General features: G+C 39.6%; 2 protein-coding genes across 5 annotated transcripts in view; one reads left to right on the forward strand and one right to left on the reverse strand.

The window, feature by feature from the left end:
• Positions 1–8,694, reverse strand: part of hmgn3 (high mobility group nucleosomal binding domain 3) — a 42,196-nt gene extending 33,502 nt beyond the window's left edge. The window contains exon 1 of one of the 3 annotated variants that reach the window (XM_015059492.1): positions 8,571–8,694. In XM_015059492.1, the coding sequence (XP_014914978.1) occupies positions 8,571–8,642 (72 nt within the window). In that variant the 5' untranslated portion in view covers positions 8,643–8,694. The remainder of the gene's footprint in view (positions 1–8,570) is intronic. The other 2 variants (XM_015059491.1, XM_015059494.1) reach the window with 2 other exon arrangements.
• LOC106964163 (chloride intracellular channel protein 5-like) lies at positions 173–15,077 on the forward strand. Of its 2 annotated transcripts, none has more exons than XM_015059489.1 (6): positions 173–881; positions 10,706–10,815; positions 10,898–11,023; positions 11,597–11,703; positions 11,901–12,082; positions 13,567–15,077. In XM_015059489.1, exons 1-6 carry the CDS (start codon positions 246–248, stop codon positions 13,729–13,731), a joined length of 1,326 nt encoding a protein of 441 aa, XP_014914975.1. In that variant the 5' UTR covers positions 173–245; the 3' UTR covers positions 13,732–15,077. The 2 variants fall into 2 exon arrangements, with proteins under 2 accessions (XP_014914975.1, XP_014914976.1); XM_015059490.1 differs by lacking the exon at positions 173–881 and adding an exon at positions 6,138–6,505.
• Positions 15,078–19,454: the final 4,377 nt, after the last annotated feature.

Genomic DNA, 19,454 nt, shown 5'->3' on the forward strand with positions numbered 1-19,454 from the left:
TCTTTTTATCAACAATGGCCCGACATAGTACAGATATATTTTGTAACAGTTATGCAGAAATACTTGCTGCACCTGAATGTCCTTGAGGGCACAGCCCCCAGTGATTGCATTATTCACTCGCCGGATCAAAGGTCCTTTATGGCTTAGTAGCTGGAGTTTGCCCAGACACCAGTCAGTGAGAGGCAGGCGGACTGCGAACACTGCACAACTTTCCCTCCACGCCTAAACACCAAAATCCAAGCGTCATGGATCACGTCTACGATCACGTCTACGATCAAGTTGAGCACCGTGGCGGAGCCGACAGCCCCGACCAACAACCCAGGTATGAGAACCTAGGTGAGGGAATGAACCATCTGTACAGCGAGGTGCAGGTCCACGCCCCGGAGGGGGGCGAGCGCAGCTCCCCGGAATACATGGAGATCAAGGACGGTGATAAACGCAGCAACTCGTCGTCGTCGTCCTCCTCCTCGTCCTCTTCCTCGAGCGACGACGAGGAAGACGGGGGAGACCTGACGGATGAGCAACATGTTGTGGCGACGATGGACCTGCCGCCCGAGCCAGAAGTGGAACGGGTGAATGGAGAGGAGCATGACAGCTCCCGGCGCTCATCAACCTCCTCTCACGCCTCCTCTTCCTCATCCTCCTCCTTGTCCTCCTCCCACCACGGGGACCCCTGCGATGACCCTCCAATCGACAGCAACATTCAGGATGAGGATAATGCCCTGGACGGGTTGCTGATGTCTTACACCCATCCCAACACCATCCCAGAGACGAAGGAGTCTGTGGACTACAGCCTTAAAACTCTGGAGAATGTCAGTCTGGATGGCAGCAGTGCGGCCTCGGCTGACCCCAATGAGCCCAAGGTCTCCCTCTTCGTCAAGGTAAGAATTTGATTTTATAAACTTTAAAAACAAGGTTGAGTCAGGTCACTAACTCCAAGCTATGTCGAAGGAGGGCGTGAAGTGCATTCTTTTACTTTAAGTAACTCTTGCCAGAGGCGACCCTAAGTTGTGTGAGGCCCTGGGCAAAAATCTGATTGGGGACCCGCTTCTGGTTAAGCTCATTGTCTAACAGCCACCAGAGGAAGACTGACGTCTCCTTTATATGAGCCACACAGTCAAAGTTCATTTGTAAAGTTATTTTACAAATGACATAAACGGCTTTGCATGTATTAAAACCTGTTTTTTATTAGTTTTATTCTCTGTGGGTCTGTTTCAATACCTAAAACTTAAGCTTTGTCTACACTGAACTTCAGAAAAACATTGTCATCTGTGACTTACCTAAAATACAATTAACAAAGGCATCACTCAGTCTTGGGACTTTGTGAGACATGGTAATATAAAGCTTTGTTTGTTGGCTTTGTGTCATCAGCATAAGCTGATGCCTTGTTTTTGGCCGAGGAACTTTAGCATTTAGCTTTGAGGTACTCTGTAATTTCAGTTATAAAATTTCAGGAACAGTTTTCTAAGTCTTGAAATAATTTTCTTTAAGCAAGATACTGTAAAATTGTTCTGATATTTACTGACATACAGCAGAAACTAATGGAGGTTATCTGTTACTTGTGGCCGTCAATTTGAAAGGTACCATAGATTGAAAGCATGGAAAAATGAGGCAGTGTAAAAATTGGGCAGTTAGTATTCACCATAACATTATTTTATTTATGCACTGATTTACTGTAAACATTTTGAATGGCGTTTTTAAAATGATCAGATATGTCAGCCCATGCAGCCTCATATTCTGCTTACACTTATGTTCAATAGAATATAAACAGGTTTTAAATTAATTGTAACAAGAACTGCACCTTCCATAAAAGTAAATGCTCCTGATATGGGTATTAAATTTTTTAAACAGCCAAAGTTTAACTTCATAATATACATTTTACAATTCGATGACTATATAGCCCTAAAGTTACAAGTTTTCATTGATGATGTTGACATTAACATGGCCAAAGGTCTTTCAATAAAGGCATGTATTGCATATTTCTCTAAATCATCACAAGCTTGACATTGCATAAAGTAATGAAATGCATTGCTAGCAGTGAATGCCTACAAAGTAGTAGGAAGCTTATTTTTAGCTACACTTTTATACACGGTTTTAGTGTGAGACCCTGACTAATAAAAGCTTACTGTAAAACATAATATAATTAAAACTATTTATCAGATTGAACGTGCAGGGATACTTATAGAACATGTTATGTAAGCTGTGGCTTTTCTGAGGCAGAACCTTTTAAGTCGTGTAATACTTAACTCATTCACAGTAAAAGACCACAGTAACCAAAGGTGAACTCTAGGCCAGCTCAGATCCTCCTGTGTCTTCGTTGATTTACTGATAGCTGTGGAGCGGAGCCATCAGCTACTGCAGGACTGAAAACTTCCCATCAGTAGGAAATATTAAAGTCACTCTTTATGCTAGAATGGGTTTTGGCAACAGTAAGCAAAAGTATTCGCACGTCTTGAACGTATTTATTATGGGCTTCCACCTCAAGCTTTGATGTATTTTGTTGGGATTGCAGATGGTCGAATGCTGAATGAAAATGATTGTTTTCAAAGTGTCTGAAATAAAATAAATGTTGGAAGAATGTCACGTAAATGGGGATTCGGCCCCCTTGAATCAAGTCCTTTGCACATGTAAATACAGAAATCTTTGCCCATTGTTCCTTCCAAAACAACTCAGTCTCATTCAGATTGAATGGAGAGCATCTGTGACCATGAGTGTTCAAGTCTTGGTACAGATTCTCAGCTGGACTTAACTCTGGACTTTTACTGGGTCATGACTGACTTCAAGCAACTTCTCTGCTGAAGAAGCGCATCCCCACAGGGTCATGCTGAATACCTCTATGTTTCACTGTGGAAATCACATAAAGTTGCAATAAAATTGAAGTTTGTAGTTGCAACCTGGATAAATGTGAAAAACTTAAAGGGTAAACACTTTTCTATCAATTTAGCAAATATTTCGGGTTGTGTTTTTGTGTGCATACCAGATATATCGCCAATACTTTAAAAGGACTATCTGACCTTGGCTGGTCTACAAACCTTTTCTTGATAAGATTCCCATTCATATGCACAAACACAACGGGACACGCACTGACCTAGAGGTGTGCAGGGTTCAGCTTCATACTGACGTACCCTTCGTTTCATTGGGGAAGGTCTAACTTCCGGTGTGAACACCGACAGAAGGCGAACATGCATCCCTAAACCAAGTCTTTCACAGTTTTAATCCACCTGGTGGAACGTTGTGTAAAATTGACTCTAATCTTGGTTTATAGTCTGTTTGCTATTCACTGCCTATAAAAAGAAAAACACCTCATAAAAATGTAAACTGTTTCAGATAAAATTTTAAAACACCCCAAAAAGCATGCTGAAAGTTCACTTTGATAAGCCGAGTTAAAAGCAAGTCGAGATGGATATACCTTTAGCTCATACACAGCGCTGTCGAGCACATTTACAGTGACAGCTGATAAAGGCACAAACTGACATTAGGTCAGAACTACAAGTTATCTCAGAATCATGATAAACGGTGACCATAGTTCACCGTGGTAACGACCCACCTATCCGAGTTTATCAACACCGAACGTTTAGAATACGAGCTCGATAAAAGCGCCAAGTTTTGGCTAGTAAATGTTATATGTTGGTGTTGTTATATCACAATTATAATAATCACCGACCAATAAATCGTCATGGAGACTGACGAGGTCCACTGTCCGTTGCCCTCCCGTCTGAGAAACTCCAAGATGGGTGTGTGGATTTTCCAGCGGTTTAATCATCAACGGCTGCTATAAATTAACCCCAGCTCCGCTATAAAACTAGGGAGGATAGTTAGGACATCGCCTGTTTTTTTTTTTTTTTTGCTGACAACGTTGCGTGACTCATCCCCTTCAAGGGAGCTTATAAGAGTTATCTGAGAGACATTTCCGCAGCAGCCGTTGTGTTTTTAAACGCAGTAATTTCTCTTGGTAATAATGAGAAGACGATTCTCCAGCGGACACATCCGGGCTTTGACGCATTCATGGTGTGTCGTTTTACGAGGTTTCTGTAAACTTAAAAGAACAATGCTACTAGACGTGGAGGGGTTAAATCAAGAGAGAACATTAAACAGCCTCCTTCACCTTGGCTCCGGAAAGACACAAACACCTGTTACTGTTTGATTCTGCTGGTGAATGATTAGCCCAACAAGTGAGGCTTTGAGCTTCCCTTTGTCTAAGAACATGCATAACGACACAGAGTCTAAGAAAAGATTTCAGTATAAACTCATCACTTTAGATTCAAGTGTTAGCTTAGTGAAAAGTATTTTCTTCCCTACATGTATATTCCCTTTTGCTGTTTTTTTTAAGTCAAGCTTATTTTTTCCAGACCATCCAACTAATTTTAATATTAGACATAGATAATAGTAATACCAAAATGGACATTTTTGCTTAGAGAAGCAAAAATGTCTGCAGTCAGTCTGAGAAAGATGGTAATTTCCAATAAACTATTTAATGGAGTTGCCACTCTTCAGCCACAGTTCAGAAAAAGACAGAGATATGGTGCTATGGAAAACTTTCTGGAAGACAGTCTTTTTTTTATTATTTTTTATTTTTTTTCCAAGAAGATCCAGCATAACTTAAATTCCAAAATTTTAACAAATGTTTGGAACAATTGCCTTTAAAAATATGAGACCAAAGTAGAGATGCCAAACAAGCATGGTGGAGGGTTGAACATTCTGGCTTATTTTTCAGCCAAATGATGTTTTAGTCACTGAGCTTTTTTTAAACTGTTCTTCAGTCAAATATTCAGTCCAACAGTCAAAACTTTGACAAATTAGGATCGTAGAACAGGACAATGATCCCAAACCCATAAACAGATCTACTGCAGAGTCGCTGAAAAACAGAACCAAGGTTTTGCAAAGTCCCAGTCAAAGTCCAGACCTCACCCTGATTAAAATGCTGTCCTCGGATGAATCCCTGAAAGTAAAGACGTGAGACTATGATGAAGGGTTAAAGAATACAACAGTTTCTGGCTACTGCTCTTATTCTCCAGCATACTGAAATATTGATGCTTTCAGAGACATAATTTTACAACTCTGAAAAGTCACAATAGGTTTTATTATATACCAACATCTAGGTCACTAGTCAATTCTTGGAAGGACGATTATTATTATTATTATTTTTTTTTTACCAGAACTGTAAATCTATGTTCAGCAAACATTGTTTGGTAGTTGTCAGTTTGCATGCAGTGACCTTAAAATCCCATTAGATCTGCTGAAAAGAACATCTACCTAAATGCTGCTATCAACTAAGGCTTAATTTGGATAATAGAAAAACCTTTTCCAATAATTTTGGATCATGTTCACCATATATAAGTTTTCATTTGGGGACCTTTTAATATTTCCCTTCTGAAATGAGTCATTTTCAGAGTCTCAGACCTTCCTCTTCCTATAAACTGGGTGGTACTGCGTGCATTTGTGTCAGCCAGGAGAGGGAGCTGTGCTATAAATAGAGGGTTCAGATTCTACTTCCTTCACATCTGTCTTTCGTTTTATGCTTTCCAAGGTGACGGGAATGTTTTCTTCCAGCTCGAATAGATCTGTCAGAACCTTGTAAGCCAGACACGTTGCAGCCCAGTTCCTTTTGCAGCGCCATACGGTTTGTATGCAAATTATTCCTACTTCCCGCCTTCAGAGACCAAATCAGACATCAGTGAGCCACTGAGGAGTTGTCTCCGCTGCTGCTGGTGATCACATAAAACCTGCCGGAGCAGACGCATGTGGACCATGAATTAAATATGAATGCTGCCACTCCTGTGCTCGAGGAATAAAAAATAAAATAAAATAAAAATAACCAACACAGTGACAGGCATGAAAATTCAAAGTGGCATAAGTATGACTGTATTTTTTTTTGGGGGGGGGGAATCATTTTGCCTGAATATGTAGAAATCAACACAGGCTTTTTTTTCCATCTTGTTATTTTTTTTTTTTTTTGACAAATGAAAGCCATGAGACTAAATAACCCTGTGGAAATAGAAAAAAATATGAGGTTTTTAAACAGATGGATTCTGAAAATAGGAGATAAGATGTGCTTTATTTGTGAGGGTTTTGCCGGTGAGGATGGAAGAGAGAGATGGGGCTCCACCCCCTGGTATGATAAGGCCTGACACCTGTTCAGCACTCTGTGTCGATGAGCCGTGCCTCTGCTCTTCATCTGAATCTAAATCAGGGCGCGGGGCTTTACACCCAGCACCTGGACTGTCACGACGATTAGGGAAATTTACTTTCAGAGGGACCAAACTGAGGTGGAGGGCCTCGGATTAAAGAGCTGCTCAGGTTGAGAGAAGAAAAAGAAAAATAGAAGAAGAGAGAGTGAGATCACGGCTGGAGTAAAGGAATCCTTCCAGAGAGGATGTCTTCTATGGAGGATGTAAACCTCAAATGACGAGACAAACTTAAAAGGACGGAAAAACAAAACGAAGAGCAAGACAGCATGTCCACAAACAGCCAAGACAGAGAACCTGACATAGAACTTTTTGTGAAGGTAAGACAGAGAAACGGGGTCGGGGATTTTCTGACGTTTTGATGAAGTTTGGGTGAGCGCAGCAGCAGAGTTTCAGCCGTTAACGCCGCGACCCCGGTGTGATACGGAAAGCTGAGGTAACCCAATAGTGGAGGTAGAGTTTCAGCAGCAGCAGGATTACCGTGACAGCGTTTCTGAAGCTGCTGATGCTGGGAGGCTCGTGCTGGCCTCTGCACTGGTTCCCAATACCGAAGGAGAACTTTGGCTTCAGGGGGAAATGTGTTATATAAGTAGCTTCTCTAAAGCATTACAAAATGTTAATGTTGTATGTAGTGGTATTGGAAATGGAAAAAGTCAGTTTATCATTCGGCTCTTCGTCTTTTTAGACAATAATCGCCTGAAAATGGAGAAAATATTTCACCAATTATATCATTGATTTGTTTCTGTAAACTAAATATGTTTATAGAAATCCAAACTTCGCAACTTGTGTAATTTTTGTCCTGCACTAGCTTACCTTAAACAACTACGGTCCATAATTTCTGATCTGCTAGAGGATAATGGAAAATCTTACATATAAATCTGTTTAGAGAAAAGAGTTTCCAAAGCAGCTGTCATTCTAATATTAGTCGGTTCATCATGTGCCCTCTGAGAGGTGACCCAGATGGACAGGGGGCTGTCCTGGGATGTCCTGGTTATAAATCTGAAAACTGAAACACAAGCACCCCTGGAGTCGCAGGTTCTGTATTTTTTGATAACTAGAGAGGGACCTGGAAAAAATGGACTGTGAAAATTCAATCACAGTCAAAGCCCTTATTCGTTATGTTGATTTAACGAAAAAAGGTTAGGTTGTGTTTCTAACCAAAAGAAGAAGAATGTTAGTAGTGTTTAAAGAACACCAAGGGAGCATTTGTAGACTATTATCAATAGAACATAGTATGTATTGCACTAATGCCCATTGATGGACAGTAAACGTACCAGTGAATGAATGAGGAGCACTTTGCTGCCACCTAGTGGTCAGGTTTAGGTCTAATTTAATGAATTTTCTGTTCTATGTTATTTTTAACAGGTTCTACTGAATTTATAATCTGTTTAACAGGAAAAACACAAAATGATCTATTTTTATGTAATTGCAATTCAATTCAGGCATAAGGTCAAAAAATATTAAACCAAGTTTAATGATCACATATTCTCAAAAACTGTTTAAAAGAAGCATCGTTTAACTTTTATGATAATTATGACAAAGGCAATGGATATATCATTATCATAATTAGGATTTATTTAGAACAATCATAGATAATAAGCAGAAAACAGACTTGTTGAAGTGTGCTACATTCACATTAAGTCTTCCATGAACAGGACAGAAAGAGAAACCCATAAACCCTTTTTAATAACATTAGTATATTTTATTTTTTGATTATTTGAAAATATTGGATAAAAGTCAAATAATATTTTATTGGCTGTATAAAATTGTATGCAGGCCTGTCGATGTTGAATTTATGACCAATTCTTTGGTCAACATAACATAGCTAGCATTAGCATGCTAAATACTCAACAGGTAAAATGCTAATAATATTGTTAGCATAGAATCCCCTTTTTTAGTGTAAATGCAACTCAACGGGACAAACTTATATTTGCATTATTAAACAGAAACATTTTACCATTTTATTTTTATTCATGTGGAAGAGTCTCTGTAAAGTCAGAGTGTTGCACGGTTGTAAAACGATAAGACTCTTTTTCTACAACCAACCAAACTGGGTCATGACTCAATGTTGGATTAAAACTAGCATCTGGGTTAAATCCATCACTCAGCAGTTGTTTTGCATGCAATGACTAAATAAAGTGCAGGAATTCATGATTGTCATGTTGGAAACATTTGGAGGAATTAGGGTCTACTGTGCTAAATTCATAAAACCTTCACTGAAGTTCTGTTTTCAAAAAAGCTGCTGCATTTATTAGCTTCAAATGAGCTGACAACTCACTGGCTTCACGCGTTCCTCGGACTACCAGGTCTTCCCACATGGCGGTTATTTTCCGCCACTTTCTAGATGTTGATTGACTATTATCTGCTGTATGTGTATTGTGTTACCTCCATGCAAGCGAGCCCAGCCGTAACAATACACACAGGCAGCCCTGAGAGCATCAATGGATTGTTGAACATCCAGTTGACTCAGCTGCTTTTAGCCTGGGGCTTCAGTTTTCTGGTCTCAGTGCTGTGTAGACATAAGCACATGTAGGTATGTAAACACTGCACACGCCTCATTCTTCTGATGCACAGTGGCTTGCTGAAGTTTTCCTTCATTTTCTTTCCGCAAACTTGTATTTTATGGAGATCTTATCCAATAAACAAACACAATGGAGCACATTGTGACTCGTTGCAAAACAGAAAGGTCAGGTCAGGACAAATATCAAAAACATTTATAGTTCAGTTAGATGGATTCAGGTGTAGAATAATTGTGAGGTGTGATTTTCACTCTTAAATTAAAAAAATTGTATAAAAGTCATACAAACCAGTACAATAAGGTTTGATTATTCTTTCCTTTATGAGTTTGTCATAGCTGGAGATACGTTTTCAAAAAATATACAGGAAATATTCTGCTGTTTTGATTTTGATGTCTTGTTTAACAATGTGAAGGTATAATAATCTTAACCTACACTTTTTTCGGTAGGTTAAGGTTATTGTGTTCTTGCCATTGACAGGAAATTAAATATTATCTAGTTTTGTCTTGCGTTTCTTACAGTATTTTCCTTATTTGACTTGTGTGTGGAAAAGTAGAAAAATAAACTGCAGGATTCATTTTCCAAGGTGCTGTAACACATCATGCTCTTTTCGGTTAAAAACAAAGGTTCAAGGAACTTTAATTACCAGATCATTAATGCGCTGAATGATGGAGACTGGCTTCAAACACTAACCCAAGGGTCATTGCTCCTATTCTCTGGGTGGTGGCGGCTCAGATCCTGCTCCACGCGCCCCAGCGGCCGGTGAACCTGGAGATGCAATCGATATGTTCAATTCAACCGATCCACTGGATCAGGTGTCAGTGATGGTGCTCTGCATGCCGACACAGGATATCTCAGCATGTACACACATGGAAAATGAAGAGGAAATGCTTCCATGTTGCTCTCAAAAAGACAACACACGACAGCCTCTGTCCTCATTTGACTGATTAAGAAATATAAGATAAACATCTACGAAAAGTTTGTCATGGTTTTGTCTGATAGCTGGAGTACGTCGTGATGTTTTGCAGGTTTTTATGCATTTTACGTCTAATCTCTAGAACATTACAATGAAAAGACCTCATATTAACCGACATACGTTTACAATATGATTAATTCTATATGAGCAGTATAAATGTAGATAGCTTGTCATAGTACTATTCCCCTCATGGAAATGCTGCCAATCCGGGTCATTCTATTTCATTAATCTTCTGCATGAAGCTCACACAACCTTTTCTACCCTCAAATTTTCTATGGGATTGAGATCAGAACTTTGTGATGGTCCCTCCAAAACATTGAGTTTAAATTCTTTAAACAGTATTTTAAAGAATTGAGTTTAAATCCATTGAGTTTAAATTCTTTAAACAGTATTTTAAAGAATTGAGTTTAAATCCATTGAGTTTAAATTCTGCCACCTCCTTGTACCCAAGTTTTAACCACCTGGCTGATGCCTTGAGATGATATTTTAATATTTACACACAATGTTCTTCCCCTAACATCTTTTTTGTGTAGTGCACCAACACGATGCTGCCACCCCTGTGCTTCACAGTTGGGATGGTGTTCTTGGTTTTGCAAGTTTCTCCCTTTTTGCTTCAAATCTATTCATAATCATCAAGACCACAAAAAAGAGGTCTCCAAGAATCAAGTCCATTTCCCTGTGTCCATTTGCAATCTTTAATATTTTTTTCCATGTTTCTGTTTGTGTTCTTCTTTCTGACTGACTGGCCTTTGGACCCAAGACAGTACAGAACTTGTTTCACGTTAGATAATGACACTTTTACCAACTTACATCTTCACAAGGTATTCTACTTAAGTTCTAGAGTAGAAGCTGTATGTAGTTCATGTTGGTACGTACATATTCCAGCAGACTATTGTGAGAGGCTTGTGGGTCAGAATAAAAAATGTTTGACCCAAGTCACAACGTGTTGAAGCCATTGTAATTAGCTAATAACATAGAAACTTCAAATGTAATCCACCAGCCTGACTGACCATTGTGTCTGTGTGCAGGCAGGAAGTGATGGAGAAAGCATCGGCAACTGTCCTTTTTCCCAGCGTCTCTTCATGATCCTCTGGCTCAAAGGAGTGGTCTTCAATGTCACAACTGTTGACCTCAAGAGGTGAAGAAAGAGCTGCTCGCTTCGCACTTTGTGCTACTATCGGTTTTTATGCGACGGCTTGTTGTCCCTATGTCCTCTGCAGAAAGCCAGAAGATCTGCAGAAGCTGGCTCCGGGGACGCACCCCCCTTTCCTAACCTTCGACGGTGAAGTCAGGACCGACATCAACAAGATCGAGGAGTTTCTTGAGGAAGTTCTCTGCCCTCCAAAGTAATTCACATGGAAAGCTTTACAACACCATGTGTGTTTTATCAGACTGCACACCGCCTGCTTTTGGTTAGATTTATGACAACTTCGTGTTGTTTTTGAAGGAGCAGGAAGCCGTTTAGTCGAGTAAGGGATGGCTAGCTTTGATGAAAGCTGACATTTTCTGATAAAACTGTTATTTCGGGGGTTCTGTTGATGTTTATATGCCATAGATACCATTAAATCCAGTGACTAGAAATCTCAACTATCCATATTCAAAGCTCTATCCCACATGTTTAATGATATTTAACCAAAAGCTAAGATGGGTTTATTGGGTTCTATTAATGTCTCTTAAAATGTCTTCAAAGTCAGACTGAGAACGCCAGATTACCTAATTCTTCTTTTATTGCCTGTAAAGTTTTTTTTTTATGTTTTAAATGGACCCTAGTGTGCAAACGCCAAACGAGGTGGGATGCCAGTTCAGTGCGGTTCTGTAACGTGTTTTAAATTCGGTGCTAAGCTCCAGTCCAGGTGTTAATTCCATCCAGATGCTTTGGTCTGACTGTACCTTCCGGCCCACTCCCCATGCCCGCTCAGGTATCCCAAACTGGCTGCCAGGCACAGAGAGTCTAATACAGCTGGAAACGACATCTTCGCCAAGTTCTCAGCCTTCATCAAGAACACCAAAGCCGAGGCCAATGCCGGTAGGGAGATCATTCTCTGCCATATACCTGTACATATGCTTTTACATCTGCAGCTTTACACAGTTAAAACAGCAGTTTTTATTATGTTTCGCCACTAGAGCGCAGCAAAGCTCAACTTTTCAGGCTTTAACTTAGATCCTCTCATTTACTTTGCTGCCATCTAGTGACGATGAGTGTTTTTGATTTGTGCATTTCAGCTCTAGAGAAAGGTCTAACCAAAGCCCTGAAGAAGCTTGATGATTACCTCACGAGCCCCCTGCCTGAAGAGATTGACGCAAACAGCATGGAGGAAGAAAAGGCCTCCAAACGGCTGTTCCTGGATGGGAATGAACTCACCCTGGCAGACTGCAACCTGCTGCCCAAGCTGCATATAGTGAAGGTAGGTTAAGGTTTCTAAATGACCTGGAACTGAGGCAGATAATGGGAACAGAAGCTGCGTGTACAGCTAGTTTTCAGTACAGTAGTGTGTAAATTTTTAAGCCACTATTCTTGTTATGAATTTAAATTTGAACATATATAAACACACTTCACACTTAACAAATAAATCTTTAATTGGAGTAGTGTGATCTCACATTAACGATGTAAAAAAAATTGCAATTGTATTCTTCAGTTTAGAGTGTGAAGGTTTATTTATGGCAAATAATCTCTTTGGAATACTGGCCACTTTATTAGAGACAAGTACACTACAGGATAAAATTGTGGAAGTCAAGTAAGTTCCACAGATTTCGGCATGTCTTTAAAAGTTGCCTTTCGATATACCTCTATGTTACTAGAAAACCGGTGCAAAAATGCTTACAGAAGAAAAGAAGGGTTTAGTTGTATTGCCTGTTGCACGGCCAAGTCATAACTTATAATACAAAAATATAATATAAAAATTATAACTTTTTCAGTGTTAAAAAAAGTACAAAACATGCTTTTTGTATTTCTGCCATTCTGTCGTTATAGGTTGAAGAGCTTACTTTGCCAAAAGCAAAGTTTAAACAGGAAAAAAAAAAAACACCAGATAACACTAAGAATGTATTATAAGTTGATTTTTTTATGTTATAGCCATGTTAATTTTGTACCTCAACAAGTCAGGTTCATCCTTGGATAAATTTAACAAATGTCTGAATACATCACCCTCATCTGTTTGAACAATTAAATACAAATATCATCACTAGAAGAATGTTTAGCCACCATACTGTTTGGGAAGGAGATGGGTTCACAGACATGAGTGTGTTTTAGTGTGAAATGTGCAAATGAACTGTAAGACAAAAGCAATGGACTGACAAAAAAATGCTAACTGAAGTTTGTCATAGTGAAATGAGTCCTGTATCAACACGCGCTGTAAGCCCACTCAGTGAGGAAGAAGCCATTGTTCCATAAGTAGCATAAAATAACAGTTTGCATATCACTTGAGGACAAAAACCTTAAAAAGATGTCTCCTGTGGCCTAATGAAACTAAAATTGAAGTTGACTGTTGTTACACTTGAAGAATAAGAGGGAAACTAAACAGAAGGCATTATGAGAAGAGAACATTATTCCAAAAAGAAAAAAAAAAATTAGGCTCGCATCTCATACCAAGGCTTGCACACATTACGGCCTTGATGTTAGTCGCAAAGGCAATTTAGAGGTAGAGATAAAAAGGTGTGTGTAAGCAACAAATCTGCAAACCTGGGCCAAAATGTCAGCAACTGATCTTGACTGAAAATGTTTGATCAAGTCAATTTAAAGCACTGTTTAAATAATGTCTTTTTATGTTGTTTATGTGAATATTTGGTGTCAACTGAACATACTAAATTAAGATGTGATTTCTTAATATAACCTTAAGGTTAGGGACTAAAGAAATGGCTAGCTACTAACAACGCTTTGCTTTTGTCCTAGATCGTCGCGAAGAAGTACCGCAACTACGAGATCCCGTCAGAAATGACAGGCGTGTGGCGGTATCTGGAAAACGCCGACTCGCGCGAAGAGTTCACCAACACCTGCGCTGCAGACGCCGAGATCGAGAACGCCTACAGGGACGTGGCGAGGAGACTGGCCAAATAGCTCACCAACCCCCATCCTGAGCACCAACGCAATAAACTAGCAACACACACAACATCCATAAGCAAAGAGAAAAACAAAATTTACAGTACTCAGCATATTCTTCGTGCGACACTCTGCAGAAACATAAGATCTTTGTCTTTTTCAACTCCAGATGTGATGGATTGCAATAATTCAGCGCTCCCTGTACTTAAACGGTATTTCAATCACATCGGCAGACATGGAAAAACAGAAGCGGAGCAGAAGATAAATCGAACCCTATTTAGCTTGACCCAAAGCCAGCTTTTAGTCGGCTCTGCTGTGAAACTTCTGACAAAACTCTTTTCACTCAAACGTGATTGTGTCTGTCCTTATACGTTCCTCGTAAGACAAAGCCCTCTTTCATACGTCCTCCACAGCACGGCCAAAACATTTTACTAGCTGCCGATGTCAAAGTTGTTGGCTTTATTTATTCCCGAGCCCACAGAAGTCTAGCCTGACTCCTGTGTTTATTATCGAGCTCCGGCTCCCGGGGAGAGACACCTTGTTTCATCTGTGATGGATGATTAACGCCCAAAGCTTTCTGAACGCAACAGCTCCAATTCACAGTTTTCAATCGTCCGTCATTCCTTTTTTTTTTTTTTTCCCCCTTCAGTGTTGCTTCATTAATTCTTGGGGTTTGTTTTTATTTTTAGCTTATGAGTGTCTTGAGATTCCCATCCTACTCTTGAAAGATTTAATGACATTTAATGAACAAACTTGCCCACATCAGGGCTTTTAGAGAATAAAATTTTAAATTTTATGCCTTTTGTTGAATAAAAAAAAAAATAATGAAAAAAATCTGAAACACAAGCCATTGTGATTGATGGACTCATTGGGATTAAATGCATTGCAGCAAGGAGTTAAAGCCTGTAGTTTTTCTCCCCACTTGTTAAAAATCCACTTCAGGTATTGATTTTGTCTCGAGTTACCTCATGATACTATAAATGGAGGTACTATTTATTCAGCGGCCCAATCAGGTCTGATTAGGTAGAGCCATTAGTGGCGCGATGAAAACCATCTTCCAGACCAGTTCCGTACTGGTCAGCAGCCCTGCCCTGCAGCTCCATACTCTGATGAGTCCATCAACATCCACTGCTTAAAAAGTTCAGGTTTAGGAGTCTCAGTGTCCACATAGAGGAGAGAGGAAACTTGTCTTGGGGGCTTGCTGTTTTTGGCTTGCTGTAACGTTTGTGACTATAGCGAGACTTCCTCGAAGAGCCATAAGGCTTTTGTATGGTTTGGACAAACACATGATGTGAAACCGGAGCTTGATAACTGAGAGAGTTGCTCACAGCGAAGCTCTGCAAATAAATCAATATTTTCACAGATCTGCTTCTGCCTTTTCTTTTCTTTTCTTTTCCTTTCTTGCATGGCGATCGCGAGGTTGTCACCAGGACGAGAGGGTCTCCTGGGGCGATTGCAAACGTGCTGCAAAGGGTTAAGCGCGCCCGACCGACTGAGCTGATCAAATCCAGCGGTGCAGGTTTGTTTCTCTATCCATAACAGAGAGAGAGTGATGACCGCTGACAGGCTTAAATAGAGGCTTCCATGCCAGGGATCAAACGCCATCCTTCTTCTCCACTCTCTCATTAAGACGGAAAAGCCGAGCGCCGCCATCCGATCCGTCTCCATTTTTCCTCAAAGGAGTCTAAAACTTGAAAGATCTGCGCCTGTCGGATTTACAATGGTGGGCGAGCGGTGTTTACCGAGACGCCGGCGTGCCAGAAACAACAGTCAAAGAAAATAAATGGAGCCTGCCGAGTGTTTCCACAGGGGTAAGGAAATATGGAGCAAGACTTGTGCCTTGCTGTTTGGTAATTAGTACCTAAACATCGCTGTCCTTGGATCCCATCGCTCACATTCAACATTTCTCCAGGCTGGATAATATACAGTGGAGCATTAACGTCAAACACGTCTGGTCGTTGGGGCCTGGCAAGCCACATTAATCTGTTATTACACTCCCAAGTGGATCGACCAGTTGCTGGCCTTGGCTTGGCCACCGTATGGGCTGACAGGGAGTCACACACTGCACTTTTATGGCTACATTTAGTAAACCTTTTCAACTCGGGCATAAATTGTGTAAACGGACTCCCTCTTTGAGACCTCTGCTGATTAAAACAAACTGGCGTGCCTGACATTTGAAGACCCACCAGAAACAACCCTGTGATCCAATTAAAGGCCAGACTTATAGTTGCAGAAGTACAGCTGCTTAACCCGCTAGAAGAGCAAGTTGGATCTCAGAGCTGGTTGTTTCAGCTATTGCACCTGGAGCAGATGTTTCTTACACCCATTTGAATGGGGTTTACATGCACTAAAAATATTGTCATGCTATCCAGAAAATTTGTTTTTCTTTTTAAAGTTGATTGAAATGATCTCTTATCTACACTGCCTTCTAAAAGTATTCACACCCCCTTGAAATGTTTCACATTTTCTCTTGTTACAACCACTTTATTATTATGAATATTATTAACCTTTATTTCACCAAGAAAATCCCATTGACATTAAAAATCGCTTTTACAAGAAAATACTTTCCAAGCACACAAAGTTTACAGAGCATTTAAAGCAAAACTGTACAAGCTAGCATCGGCACAAATAAATTAGTTAAAAGACTCCTCGGTTGAAACATAGGGCAAGAACAGCCTTAGAAACATTTAGTGACAAACAGCAACTTTGGATTCATGCATTTCCACAACTGGTTCCAAGAAGATGGAGCAGAAAACTGAAAATATTTATTTCCAAGTTCTGTTCGGACTTCAGGCACCTGAAAGTTGGAGTAAGTTCTCACAAAGAGGAGAATATCCTCCGGTGGACTTTCTGTTTATGTAGGCCAACAAATACCAAGAAAGAAGGTACAGTACGGCCTTAAACAAATAAAAATAAGCCACAAACTTCTGTTGGATTTTAGGTGATAAAGCAGAGCTAGGCCTTACAACTTTGGTTTTGCATAACTATGGTTAAAAGTTGCCACCAATACCTCCTCTGAAGGTTGATGTGATCGAGGCATCAGAAAGTAGTGCGTCATTTTTCATACATTTGTACTCCTGCTTGTTTCATTTCAGCCAACTGGTTCCAAGATAACTTAATTAGTAAACTACGGCCACCCGTAGTTCAACATTCTCTTAACGAGACTGTTACACAACAATAGTGTCTTCAATCAGAGGCTTCTTCAGCTTGGCTGTAACACAGTCTGCTACAGGAGACTCTTCCTGTCCATAGCCATCAGCATCTATAACAACTCTTTGAAGGAAATTACATGATATGAGATCCAATATTTGATGTTCCTAGCTACAAAAGGCATGAGTCTGGACCAGGTTCATCTTCCGCTAGGATAGAGACCCTAAATACATAACCAGAAATCCAATAGAATGGTTTAATCAAAGCAGATGTTACGACTGCCCAGTCAAAGTCCAGACCAACCACTAAGCACTAACCCTTTAATTAATCTGGCAGATTTAGGTTTATGGTAATCTTTTCATTTTGCCAATATGTTTCTTCTGACATAATTTTACAGGTTTGGACCAACCTCAATCTGACAGATAATCTGTAGTGAGATAATGATTAGGGTAATGGTATGGAGACTTTCAAACCCCACCAGAGATTTGAATCATCATAAATACAAGTGGAGACATGACATAGTCGGTCAGTAACCATAAACAAGAGTGTCATTGATAAAATCCCATTACATTTTTTTTTGATTACTGATTATTAAGAAGCGTTAAGATCATTTTGGCTTCCATTTTTGGAACCACCTTTCGATTCCGACAGGAGGCGAGTCTCTCCATCCACATACACACTTTTGTTGTCATTCCCCCACGTTTACTTTGTGCACCGATAGCGGTGCACAAAGTAAAAGTAGCTGATAACTGAAACTCATACAGAACTCAATACGGTACCCTATTCTTCACAGAACCCAATAATATAAAACAATATAACATCATTAACATCACCAGCTTACCTGCAACTCAAAATAGCGTAGTTTAGTGTGGTAAACAGGGCTCACGGCCATCTTAGAAACAGTCTTCTCTTTCTGTCTGATAACGCGATATTTCCCTGAGAGCGCCGTTTCGCCCTTGACTTCTTCATCATTGATGAAGCGACACTGACCCCTACTGGCGAATTACTGATATAGTTGCCAAAACAATGACAGGTGATGAATAACGGCATAATCTGGTTTATAACCAAAATGAACTAATCTTTGTGCTCTAAATCCAAAAAAACACAGTTAGTAAAGAACATATAAGTCACAAAACAATATAAATTTACATAAAGTATTATGTTAATGTGGCCGATGTGCCACATTAGCGAAAAATTTCTGCGTTGAATGAAAATAACTTTAAGTATAATAAACCAATAATATTGAGCTTAACAGTTAATCTAACTGAGAATTCCTGTTGAGATACTCTGTAATTTTTGTAGTCATACACCACAAAAGTTTTCAGCTGTAAGGGTGGCAAAATGCACACCACACTTCCCAGATTTCTGTCCGTAAAAACCTTTGAAAACTATTTATTCTTTTTTGCTCCACTTCACAATTATGCACTGTTATTGTGATTTTGTGATTTTGACTTTCTCATTAAAACTACAATAAAATAGCTGAAGGTGTGAATACTTTTGCAAGGCACTATACAATGCAACACATATGCATCTGTCAATTGAGTTCAGTTCAACAAAATTCAGTTCAGCTCAAATCAGTTCATTTCACTCAATTTTAGTGTGCTTCAATTCAGTTCAGTCCATTAAACTGAATTTATTTCACTCTATTCAATGCAGTTCTGTTTGCTTCTATTCAAATGACTGAGCTTTTTTTTTAAAGGAATGCTTTTCATTGATACTTTTTATTATGTCAGTTAATATGAATGTCATTGACAAAAATAATTTTCTTTTTTGGAGGGGTGAAGGATTAAAAATAATATATACTTTTTTATTTCAAAAATGTGTTAATTTATAATAATAATAATAATAATAATAATAATAATAATAATAATAATAATAATAATAATAATAATTAGTTCAGAATTATGAAATAAAACCCCAGGTTAAGAAAAAAGAAGTACACAACGAGACTATTAAAGACAGCACAGAGTCAACTCAGTTTTTCCTTTCTCTAGTTTCCGGATTCATTCCCCCGGCCGGTCTCCTGTTATTCTGTGTTCTCCTTTAGTAAGACAGTCTGTCCTCTGACATCCCCCATCAGCCACCACCAGCTCCCTGGGATCAGCCTCAACCTGCGCGTGGGAGGAGGAAGAGTCTAATCAGGACGCAGGATGTTTAAAAAGAAAGACACGGGCTGCACAAGACACGTCATCGTCTCCTCCAGTGAGACAGAGAGCATCTCGGAGAGTATCGGGTTCTCGGTAGGTCCTCCACCCCCTCCGCCACCCTCCATCTTCAGACGTTTGAGTGGCTTTGTGGTGAAGCTTGATGGGGATTATTGATCTGCCCGGCGCGCGCCTGCGGTTTCGGCTAAAGACTGACGACTTCCCCAGAGCGGTTTTTTTTTTTATTTTTTTTTTTTTATTTTTTTTTTGGCTGCTGAGAAAAAAAGAGGCCTGCTAGTTTGAGCTTAAGCCAGCTGTTCGTTTCATTCGCATAATAACATTTAAACAATCAGACCAAAAAATTAAAATACTAAAAAAAAAAAAAAAAAAAATTTTAAAAAAAAAAATATGGGGGCCCTTTTGAAAAAATTTGCCCAAGAGGGAAGA

Source organism: Poecilia latipinna, unplaced genomic scaffold, assembly GCF_001443285.1.
Source record: "Poecilia latipinna isolate Pla-1442-1.1 unplaced genomic scaffold, P_latipinna-1.0 Scaffold1631, whole genome shotgun sequence".
Lineage (NCBI taxonomy): Eukaryota > Metazoa > Chordata > Actinopteri > Cyprinodontiformes > Poeciliidae > Poecilia > Poecilia latipinna.